At 37.9% G+C, this 12,276-nt stretch overlaps 1 protein-coding gene across 5 annotated transcripts in view; it reads right to left on the bottom strand.

Annotated features, from left to right (window-relative positions):
- Ccdc82 (coiled-coil domain containing 82) overlaps positions 1 to 11,688 on the bottom strand; it is a 155,716-nt gene extending 144,028 nt beyond the window's left edge. For 3 of the 5 annotated variants that reach the window (XR_010053938.1, XM_063265043.1, XM_039080984.2), the window contains exons 1-5: positions 11,544 to 11,641; positions 10,759 to 10,914; positions 9,478 to 9,561; positions 6,184 to 6,911; positions 5,609 to 5,801 (exon numbers count right to left, since the gene is read on the bottom strand). Coding sequence is in view for 4 of the 5 variants with exons in the window: in XM_063265043.1 (XP_063121113.1) it covers positions 5,609 to 5,801; positions 6,184 to 6,897 (907 nt within the window). In the remaining variant the exon portion in view is untranslated. Of the gene's footprint in view, positions 1 to 5,608; positions 5,802 to 6,183; positions 6,912 to 9,477; positions 9,562 to 10,758; positions 10,915 to 11,543 lie in introns of all 5 variants that reach the window. The other 2 variants (XM_006242519.5, NM_001007660.1) reach the window with 2 other exon arrangements.
- Positions 11,689 to 12,276: the final 588 nt, after the last annotated feature.

Genomic DNA, 12,276 nt, shown 5'->3' with positions numbered 1-12,276 from the left:
CCTTCCATTTCATAAAGAGCATCTCTAGTGTTTCATTATAAATAATGTTGGTTCTCACTAGAAAATATGGCTCTGTAAACAAGAAGGGTTCCTACTGGCAATTTTAAAAACCTTACCCTTTAAAAATATGTATATTGAATGCAATAAAACAGTTTTCAGGCTCCTTTTTGATGTACTGATAGAATTATATGAACTGCTATATGGTCACTAAGTTGATTATTCTTTTGCTCTAAATTGCCAGTATTGTAATGATGCAGTGCTTGTCTGAAATGTATTCTTTTTAACTTCTACTATGCAGTTTTGTCTAAACATATGATAGCACAGCATGCTAAAAAGATAATGCAACATTTACCATCCACTTAACAGTGTTTTTGTTTTTTCTAACCATGCACATGTGAACTATGCAGGTCTAGTATATAATGAGCAAATACCTGCCCTTTAACCTTTCTGTATCTTTCATGGAAACTGCAGTCTGTAAGTATAAACAGATGTTTACAAGGCGGATGAAAAGAGATGAAGACTTGATTGTCACATTTTCATCATGAAGGAAGAAGCTAGTTGTTCTGAAGTGGAGTAGATGTAACTCTTGACCAAATGACAGGTGATGAGGAAATGACAAATGTCCTCCTGTTGTTCCCTAGTCTTTACTGATTGACAATCCACTCTCATTTTTGAGACAGGATTTCATCATGTAGCCCTGGCTGGACTGGAACTTGCTATATAGCCCAGGCTTGCCTTGAATTCAGAGATCTACCAGTCTCTGCCTACTAGTACTGATATTAAAGGTGTGCACCACAATTGATGATCAATTTCGATTTTCAGCTGTATGCTGAATGCAGAATTAGGAGCTCCAAATTGCGCTTAGTATGAATTGTAGAAGTTAGCAGCATAAATCTGGAAATACCACTTCAGTATTTACTTAAACCAAGTCACAAAGGGGTATTCACTGTTCATCATAGAGACTATTGGTTAATGAGAAAAATTTCTCAATGTATAATATTAACTTACAGCAACCTTTATAACTTCATTCCTTGGCTTAACACTGCTTAAATTTTGTCAAGCTCACTGGACATAAAATTGATAAATTAAAACTGTTCATTTCATAATACACATAAACTCTAAATTTTTGTTTTATCAGCTCTGACATTTACAAAACTGTAGTTATGATTGGCATTTATCTCAGTCTATAAGATCCAGACATTTTTAGATACTATGTTTTTTTTAAATTACCTACCCAACCACAATGTGTTCCTATAAAGTGTCATAAAGACTAGGGATGGTAGCCCAGGACTACAATCCTTGAATTTTTTGAGACTGAACCTCAGGTTTGGCTTGCGATCAGGCTGGGCACTATGTACAGTGAGCTCTAGGGCAGCTCTAGGGTAGCCTAGGCAACAATATAAAATCCTATCTTAAATTAAATAAGAAGAAATTAAAAAGAAAAAGATAAATGGATAGAAATACAACAAAGAGGGAATATAGTTAAACATCTAGTCTTTTCTTTCAGAAATCAGATACTTATTTCATTGGGCTTTTTTTATATGCCAAAAAATATATTTTTTTGATGTCCAGTTCTGATAAATGCGTGAAATTATCTACCCACCCTGACTACAGTTGATCTACTACTCTAACTCTTTTACAATATATCTTACTTAGTGTTCTACTTATTGAGCTCAAGATGTCTAAAAGATAATCATACAAACATACTCCCAAGTTGATGAAAATTTGGACCTTATCTCAGGAGAAATCTTGCCTGAAGTTAATTATTAGGGAGTTTTTGCCTATATACTAGGCCTAAGTCGTGGCAAACTTCCCTAAGTACAAGCAAAATGAAGGCAGTTGATGAGTCCTTGGATATACAAAAGATGAGTGGTGAAGTGGGAAAAGATGAGTGCAATAATACAAAGGAAAGACAGGGGAGAGTTGTAATACAGAAGCTACAAAAGAAGAGCATTCAGGAAGTGATAGTGACCAACCACAGCAAAGCAGCATTGGGTTAACATAAGAAACGAAGAATGTGTTGGTAGGCAGAGGTTACCCAGTGTCGGTGTTTACAGGAAACAAATAGAAAGAGAATAGTGGCTCACAGAACATGTCAACTCAAGAGAGGAAGAACAAGAATATTGTTACCAGTTGAGCAAACACAGCCTGTTGAATAAGACTACTGCAAGTACAGAACACACAAAATAAAACAGATTGCATAGAAAGTGAGATACAAAGCCTTGAGTTAAAGATATTTAATATTAAACGATATTTAATATTAAAAGTAAACCCAGCACTCTCTAGAATTTATTCAAGTGAGATACACTCATGTTCATAGAAAATCCTGAACACAAATGTTTATTAGTTTTATTTCCAATTACTAAAATATGGAAACAAGATGCTTTTCAACACGTGAGTGCATAAACTGTGGCAAATCCATACAATGCATTTTTACTTAGCAATGAAAATAAACGAGCTATGGCATTCTGTTTAGCCATGGGGAAAAACTCAAATGCATAGTTGGGTGAAGAAACCAATAGGAAAATTTACATGCTGTGGTGTTCTTAATTCTGTGACATTCTTAAAATGTTAAAACTATGGCAACAAAGCAGAATAAGTGGTTTCCTCTGGGTTTCTATGAGGAAAAGATGAGGATGTAAATTTATTACTTTACACATTGCTGTAATTAAATATTTGACAAGAAGTAAGCTAAGGCAGGAAGGATTTACTTTGGCTAGCTGTCTCAGGGTGTAGTTCATGACTGCAAGAACAGCTTGCAGCTGTGTAGGCAGAGGCATGGGGCTGCTTATGTCACAGCGAAGCAGTGAAGGGAAAGTTGAGAGAAGAGCCAGAAGCAGAGTCTGAGCTGTGACTCCTACAACCTGCTCCCTAGGAACTCGCCTTGCCTTCCGGCTGTGTACCACCACCTACGGTTTCACAGCACCCCCAACACTGCCACCACCAGTGTCCACGTAGTCAAATACACAAGTCTGCATAGAACATCCCATAAACCATAACAACAGATAAAGAACATTTTAGGACACTGAAATTACTATGGTAGGTATAGGTCACTAGACAGTTGTCAAAATCCACAGAAGGTACAAGACAAAAGGAGGGCTCTAATGTGAACTATGAATTAGTTTAATGTATCAAGACAGTATCATCAATTATATCATTTGTAACAAACATATCAAACCAGTGTAAGACATCAATAACAAAGAAAAATGGAGGTGAATGAGGAATGACAGCTCTAATTTTCATTCAACATTTCTCTAATTCCCAAACTGCCATTAAAATACAGTAAGCAGAAAGGAGTAGGTAGGGAAGGAACTAGAAGTAGTTTACATACACTGGTCTTGCACTTATTTGATGCAGTCTATATAAAGAATCCATAATGATGGTATATCTTCTAATTGAGTATTCTTATGATGGAAATACCCGAGTGGCAAGTGAACCTGCTGATTCAAGAAAGTTAGGGTTAACTTGGAAATGCCTCTCTTTCTTCCTTAATTTGCCAAGTTTCTTAAAGCAGGAATCATTTGTCAGCCTACGGTTTCATTAGAAGTTGTAGGATATAAGTCAAACTCATCCTTAATTTTGTTATACAAAATGTTATACTTGCTAAAATAATTATTGAGGAAGAATCTATTCTTTAATATATCAACCTCTTTCTGTGAGTTGTAAAACATCAGGATAACAATCTTTGAACTTACGTACAATTATAGGGATCAAATTTGTGATATGTATATTGAAATGTACCCTTACTTCTCAAATTCTTTTATCTATAATTTTATTAATTACACACACACACACACACACACACACACAGAGAGAGAGAGAGAGAGAGAGAGACAGAGAGAGAGACAGAGAAAGAGAGACAGAGAGAGAGTAAGAGAGAGACAGAGACAGAGAATTTTCTATTTTTGGTAGGCTTCATTGTGTAAAATTCAAAAACCCTGATAAAAAACAGTAATTTTAGAGTAACTATGCTGTCTAATGTCTATTTAAAGATACCAGTAGATCCCCACAGTTATCAATATTAAAATACATTTTTTCTGATATTTTCACTGCTTGTGCAAAGTACAAATGGCAAAACAGCTGCCCCTCACAAAAAGCAGATCACTGGCATCAAACAACTAACAATGATGGCAGTCACCACAGTGAGGCTCTGGTGATAAAAAATTATCTATTTACCTAGGCATACCCTTGATGAAACAGCAAAACTGACCACTCTCATTAATTTTAATGTGTACATCCTTTAGTACTCTGTTGGAAAAACTTCTACTGCATACCAAAACAGAATGGTGGTTTCTGAGGAAAATTCATCCATGCAACTGTTATAACTGGGGTAATGTTTCATGTGTCATGAAGCAAACATTTTCTCTTCAAAGGACAATGACAAGTTGAATAATATTTGTCAAATGTTTTCTCAAGAAGGAACAAGCAATCCTGTCAAAACTTTAATTATAACTTATTGTGTTGGACGCCAATAAATAAAGCCAGTTTTTAAGTAGAAATCACAGTTTTGAAAAACTTGTATGAAGTGCATACGATAGCTTCTCAATATTATAAGACTATTCTGATGCAACCAACATATTAACAGATGTTAATTAAAATACAGTGATATATGTGAAAATATGGAGTATCTATGTAGTTCAGTAAAACAGTATTTTTGAAATGACCAATGTCCTGTAATAAAATCAGGTATGGGTAAAATAGCCAATTAAATGCAAGCTTGCCAATGGGTTGTACTATGAGTGTTCAAAGTTCTCTGTGTGGTTTCAGCTTCCATAGGACCATAAGCCTTCAGAAAATTATCATTGGTCAAACTTTTGTATATTAACATTATCTGATAAGAATATCCACAATTATTTTGGAAACAGTAGAAAAATGTTCTTCCCTTTTCCAGCTGCATATTAGTGTGAGGCAAAACTGTCTTGTGCACTCCAACAACAACACAACATTACAACAGACTGAAAGCAGCCTAGACACAAGAAGCCAGCTGCCCTCTAGTAAGATCAACAATAAAGATCTCTAAGGGGCAGGAGAGGTGGCTAAGTGACTCACAGTGCTTATTGCTTTTGCAGAGAACAGGGTCAGGTTCCCAGTACCCACATCAGGAGGCTTACAACTGCCTTATCCCATGCCAGGGATTCCAATGCCCTCTTGCTTCTTGATGCAAGCATATAGTGAGCATAAACTCACACAGGTACACATACATACATGTAAACTTAAAACATATCTTCAAAAGTACTTCAAAGTATGTAAAACAATGGCAGTTGCCCCCCCTTTGGAACCAGTTATTTGCCATAAAATGTTACCATAAAATATATTTTCTAATGATATATTAATTAATAAATATGTTTTAAATTGTATTTACAGTGGTAAATAATGATAAAGTTAGCCTGATGAAAGTAAATGCTTGTCTGCTGGGGGTCAATAGTATAAAAGGGAAATGAATTCCTGCAATCTTTGGAATAAACTCATACTGTTGAATGTAAAATACCCAAACATAAAACTACAGTTCCTAATCAAATAAATGATTTACAAGATGATATTAATAAGTTTTGATGCATTATATAATGATTTGAACAAGGCAGAAACCTTGTCTTTATATTTAACTTACAAAGAGAATTTTGTTTTACTAATTTCAGTTGTGATGTAGTCAGATTTTCTCCTTGATTTTTATTCTCTTCATCAGCTTCCTCATCTCCTACTACAAAATCATCAATCATGTAATCATCTTCATTTTCAGCATCTCCGTAATCATCATCGTCCTCATCCTCATCAGTGCTTGAACAAGAGTCCTTTTCAGAGCTCTAATTAAATGAAAAGAAATGTCAGTAAATATTGTGCCTTTAAAACAGCCAGCATGGCTTTAAAATTAAATCTGAAAGAAAAAAAAGCATACATTTTAAAGTTAAATACTGAACTTTTAAGACTGAAGAACTATAAATTTTGGCTATGTTTGGGAAAATGTTTAAATTAAACATTAAGAATGGGAAAGATACCACAGAACAACAAAGGAGAGTGGGGCTAACAGCAAAATGTTATTATTAAATACATTACAACATTCAGGGATGCTTATTTTAAAATTCTAGCCTTATTGAAAATAGAATAGAGTCAGGTCAGTACTTTAATGTTTATAGAACCTACTTTTAAGTAAAAATTCAACAATAAAATGAACAAAATAAAACACACCTCACAATTTCTACCACTATTGTGTCTCTGTTTCTGGCGTGATCTTTCGCAGAGTTCCTGTAGCTTTTGGTGGTATTCTCTCTTTCGAGCAGCTGGTGATTTCTCAGGAGTTTCTCGCTCCATTTCCAATGAAGAACATTCATCCTCGACCACCCTGCGTGGGTGCTTAGCACTTGCTTTTCTAACTAGGATATCACTGTCATCGCTTTCATCACTGTCATACATCACAGAGGACAGCCTTTTTCTTTTTCCTGGCTTGATGCATTCATCTTCCACATCCTCCTCTAGGACTTGTCCAGTGAGTTTGTTGTGATGACCCTCTGCTTGACCTGGGTGAGCTTCATCATCTGGTAAGTCATTATGTTTGGTTTTGTTCATTTCTTCTTCATCTGCTGAACTACTGCTGGTATTCATATGACATTTACTGTTGCTTCTCTCACTTTCAACTTTGATTAAGTTAAGCTCTGTTTCCTTTTCTGGTATTTCATTAATACCAGAGTCCTTGCTAATATCAAGCTTTCCATCACTGTCAATACTTTCCCCACCATCAAGGTCTTCATCACTGCCAATTTCCTCGTCACTATCAAGCTCTTCGTCACTATCAAATAACTGTGAGACACTTCTCTTAGTCCGACGCCAATCGACTCGAGATTTTTGCTCTGGTACTTGGGTTTTAGAATTTTTTCTTGTTTCGTGCCTTCTAGCATGTACCATTTTCACTTAAGCTTCTATAAAATAAAGTTATTAGGGACATAACAGTGACAACCAGGTTACATCAATGAATACAAGGTACACATTAGTTTAGATTCATTAGTTCACAAAGGCAAAATCACATCAGATACTGGAGTTAAAAAAAATTACAGAACAGTTAATATTCAAATAATTAATTGAACAACTATCAATTTTTGAATACCTTTTCTTAATTATGCTGTGCTGAAAAGAATACACAGAAAAATCATGGTCTTGTATCCTTTAGAAAACTGTATTGAGCTCAGTCAAGCATACAAAGATAATTAAGAAAAATTAAAGTAGTCAGTGTTAATAATAAAAATAAAGTTATAGAAATGTCAAGATAAAGATTAGTAAGGCAGTTAGTTCACCAAAATAATTTCAGACAAGTTAGTGTGGTGCATATGAAACTGGTGCTGATATGACCATACTATACTTAGTTAGCAAGTATCATGGAAAAGGGATAGACGGTTTCTAGCAGGAGCAAGAGAAGAAGAGAAAACAATGAAATTACAAAGAAAATGGCTTGGAAAGTGGCTTAGTGGGTCAACTGTTTGCCATGAAAGCATGAAGACCTGGGTTAAGATCTCCATCACACACATGAAAACTGGCTATGGCAGTGCACACACAACCCAGAAGGGGACAGAGACAGGTGAATATTAAGTGGTGGCTTCTTGGTCTGTTAGTCCAACTGAAATGGCAAGTTCTAGAGTTAGTGCAAAATCTTGTTTCAAAAAATAATGTCAAGAAACAATTGAGTAAGATATCTCTACCTCTACCACTGGTTTCCACAAATACCTGCATTGGCAAGCCGACTCACACGCATTGCACATATGTGCTCAACACACACATACATGGAATTACAAAGATGATTCATCCTCAGGCAAAGAAGGATTTAATTCAGAACAGAAATAAAATGAAATTTTAAAGCTCCATCAAGTTACATGGACAAAGTTACAATACAGGAATTGATATGAAACAGAGATGACAATACAGTGCTGAGAGATAACCTATCTGATAAGACTGAAGCCTCTACATTCCTTATCGAAGTGGAAATGGAGTCATACTACACTTAGAAAGTATAAAAATCCAATAACATAGTCAAATGAAAAATGGTAAAGCAGCACATATTACAAGGAAGAAAAATCAAAGTTGTCAGTTCATGAAATTTTTAAAGTATATTTCACTAAACTTATCACAAGCATGTACTAAATTACAAACAGGTAAGATAACTAGAAATTTAATAACACATATGTACTTTTGTGGTTGCCAAGGAACAGAAGTAGAATCACAAAGTAATATGACCTCATAATACATGTATAGGAGCTTATAAAAATTATTATGACAATATTCTACAATAGCCCATATTTGTTGTCTTTCTACTCATAATAATATAAAAGGATAAAGCAATAGTATAACCTTAAAACAAAAATAACCTGTGAAGCTTAAAGAAAAAGAAATGTTTATAAAATAAAGATTAACTGTCATGGATAATACTAAAAAAGTGTGTAACTATGAAGGTAGTATCAAAGCTACAAAGTCAAAAATTTTAAGCAATGTTGGCATTGCTGGACCAAATTTATAGTGTTCCAAAATTACTACTTGGAAGAGGAAAGTGTATCATTCATTTAATTGTACTAATCCTGGTATGGTTATGAGGTAGTATGTCTCCCTATAATGGTAACTTTTCATATAAAATCAGAACAGCAGAAATTATAAGGTTATACACTAAAAAAATGATCTGTATAGCATAGGCTGAAATATAGCTTTGTGATAATATCTGCTATAGGATATAATTAATGTAAGCATAATAGTAAGTAACGCATCAGTAAACCAATGGCCTATTTGAATTATACTTGGTTATAATCTACATACGGGTTATATTAAAGCCAAAAAGATAAAAACAAGAGAGATGAATAATGAAAATTACCTTACAAACACTCCTAGATTATTCTTCAAAGCATGCCTTTTGTATACCCCACTGTTTTCTAATATTTCACCTAATTTCAACAGTTTCAGAACAATTTTTCTTTTTTTAAACACCAGAGTAAGCAGGCAGCTTATGTCTGGAAGTCATATAGTAAAGAAATATTTAAGCACATATAATTTTTCATAAGCCAATTTTGTACATGTGCAGCACACAGTTATGGCTTTCTAGGACACTTGTTTGAATTGAGAGAAAGAGTAAAAATCCTTCAATAAAAAGACAAATATAGTTTTATTAGATACATGAAAGTAAATATGGACAGTAAGAAATATTAAAGTGAAAGATAATTTTCTTTTAGTACACAAAACAAATTCACATACATGAGATTGCTCTTTAAAAACTAAAATATGCCCAAAGCACATTTATTTCACTGGGTAATGTTTAGGACATTGGAAATAATTAAGATTATCATACTATCAAGACATATGACTGTACATAATGATGGCATAAAAGCAATCCACCTCTACTTAAAACTGATCAGTATACGTTCCTATTTACTTTTAAACCTTGATGAGGAAGATAGTGTTAATCTTCATATATAAATATTAAGACAAGGACACAGAGTTTAAATGACTTACCGAAGATCACAAAGCTTGCTAGTGACAGAGCAGGGATTAGAAACCAGGTCTCCTGATTCCCCGTCCAAGGCTACGCAGTAACTGCTGGTAATAGCATATGTACAGGTAGTAAAAATTAACACTTTAAAGTAGTATTTTATCTCTTATTCATGCTAAATTTTAGTTTTGTAAAATAATCATCAAAATGGTGAGCATTAACAAACATGCTTTCTAAACATTATGTAACTGAATGGAAGTGCACATGGGTTATCAGAAATGTTTGAAAATCATCCATTGGGGAAGAAAAAAATGTGCAGAAAAGATGGGAAGCGTAGACCTCCCTCTACTGTTTCTTCGATGACATCAAAACTGAAAATTAAAGAAAGAAACCTTGGCAGGGTCCAAAGCAAAAATTTCCATGGTAAAACCGCAGACTTTGACCATTTTAGAAGGTATATTTTATTTAAGTTAATAAAGTTTCATTTGGCCAAATGCACATTTGCCAGGGCTTCTGCCCTATTTAAAAAGTCATTCCCATCAATAAGGTAAAATAAACCTGTTAACAAAAGGGAGGTTTTGAATGTGGTTAGCTCTTCTTTTTAAATTGTGCATATCTTTACTAAATTATCTGGGGAGGGAAGAATGGCAGAGGAAAAAGATGAGTGATCTTAGGGACAAAAATGAGAAAATGAAGTCAAGGGAAAAGAAGGCACTGTGTTGATGCTATTTGAATCTCTTATCAGAAGAAACATTTTCTTTTCCTAATCAAGAAACCAACCTAGAAGTCCCCTACTTGCCCTACAAACAATGTAGGAAGATGATATAGCTACTCAGCTCAGATTTGAAGTACAAATCCTGTACTATTTTTGAAAATTCTATCAGGAGGAATTAATTTATGAAATTTGTAAAAACATGAACTCTCCTTTAAGTTTTCTTTTATATGGTGGAGGGGAAATGTTATAAACCAAAGAGTTATTGGACATTTATCAAAATGCCAGCACATGTTCTGGTGCAGGGGTACTACTAGAAGAAATAAACGCAGTCTCTGCTCCCAAGGAACTCACAATCTTATGAAATTACTTGGGACATCCAAACCAAACCGGGAAATAAAGGATTTGAGGGCTACATGCATGATTCTGTTTAAAATTGTATTACAATTATAGAATGGGTCCTGCCAGCCTTGTATCCAGGATAACTAGATCGTTCAATAGCATCCGTGACGAGGGATGTGACTCCCTAAATCCAGCAGGGAGGACCAAATGGAAGAAAAAAGAAATCAGGATTACATTCGTGATTACCAACCTGGCTCTCTCTGGGACTCACTCCCCAGATACAGGAAGTGGGTGCTGAGGCCTCCAAAATGGAGGGACTGGTGTTGATAGAAGCAGGAACCTTTGATACAGCTTCACCAAGACCGCGCATGAGCTGTAGAAGGGCTGTGTACCCACTGATAAGGGTCTGGAAAGACAAGAAACAGGAACGGGTTGTGCACTCAGGGGAATGCAGAGAAATTCCCAGGAGGGTCTGTGCACAGATAAGGGTCCCAGGAAACAGCTGAGGAGACATCCACGGAGCGCTGTGCCCCTACAGGCAGGGTTTGAGACACCCGTGGAGCTGTGATCCCACAGTCAGGGTCTGAGGAGACACCCGTGGAGCTGTGCTCCTTCCTACAGTCAGTCAGGGTCTGAGGAGACACCCGTGGAGCTGTGCTCCTTCCTACAGTCAGGGTCTGAGGAGACACCCGTGGAACTGTGCTCCCACAGGCAGGGTCTGAGGAAACACCCGTGGAGCTGTGCTCCTTCCTTTAGTCAGGGTTTGAGGAGACAGCGGTGGAGCTATGCTTCCACAGACAGGGTCTGAAGGGACACCCATGGGCCCCTTCCTGCGTCCGTGACGCACAGCTAAGAGGTGTCGGGTCGCAACACTGAGAGCGCCGACCGCTCCCCTTCTTGTCGCAAGACGCCGCCTAGGCTCTGCGAAATGTTGGGCGTCTCCCCCTCCCCACCACTACACTAATTATCAGACTGGGAGCAGCCGGGAGAGAATTCCCGCCAGAAACCCGCAGGCAGTCATCCTCTAGCTCTCACCTTTCAAAGCGCCTCCGTCTTTGCCTCCGCCTCCCCTCCCGCCTCCTCCCAGCCGCGCTCCCGCCTTCTCCCATCCCGCCTCCCGCTCTCGCCCCTGCCTCTGCCCCGCCCCGTGTCTGCCTCCTCCCCGTCCGGCCTCCACCTCCGCCTCCGCCCAGGTTCCCTAGGCACCATGTCCCTCCCACTTTCCGGGAAAAGCCGGAAGTTCCGCCTCCAGGCGGAGCAGGGGCGGGGCCGAGGCGCGGGATCTGAGGCGCGGCTTCCGGGAGCGCGTGCAGAGGGAGGAGCGGTTGCGTCGCCGCTGTTGGGGAGCCGCAGAGGTGGGAGAGCGGCTTGGGGCTCACGGGGCGGGAGGACGGAGCAGGCTGGGCCCAGGGTGACGGCTGGATAGCGGGTGGAGGAGCCGGTAGGCCTCACCCTGAGGAAGGGGAGCCCAGCTTCCTTCCGCTCTCCGCTAACTTTGGGGTGTGGCAGTTAGTGAAGGGCCTGTATCCCGGGCCTGGGCTGGAGCGAGAACCGCGGTCTTGGCAGTACTAAATCACAAGTCTGTAGTCCCGATTATCCGCGAGGATGTGAGGCTTCCCCAGCCTCACTTCTGGTAAAGGCCTGCCCCGCAAATTTCCTGTCACCTTCTGCCTTGCCCTTGCCAGCCCAGCGTCAGTTCTGCAGAGGCTGAAACAGGTCGAGTGTTTGTAAGGATTGCCACAGTGTGATTGAGTTCCAGACTCTCACC

Source organism: Rattus norvegicus, chromosome 8 (assembly GCF_036323735.1).
Source record: "Rattus norvegicus strain BN/NHsdMcwi chromosome 8, GRCr8, whole genome shotgun sequence".
In the NCBI taxonomy this organism is placed as follows: domain Eukaryota; kingdom Metazoa; phylum Chordata; class Mammalia; order Rodentia; family Muridae; genus Rattus; species Rattus norvegicus.
This window is presented reverse-complemented; position numbering and strand designations above follow the sequence as displayed.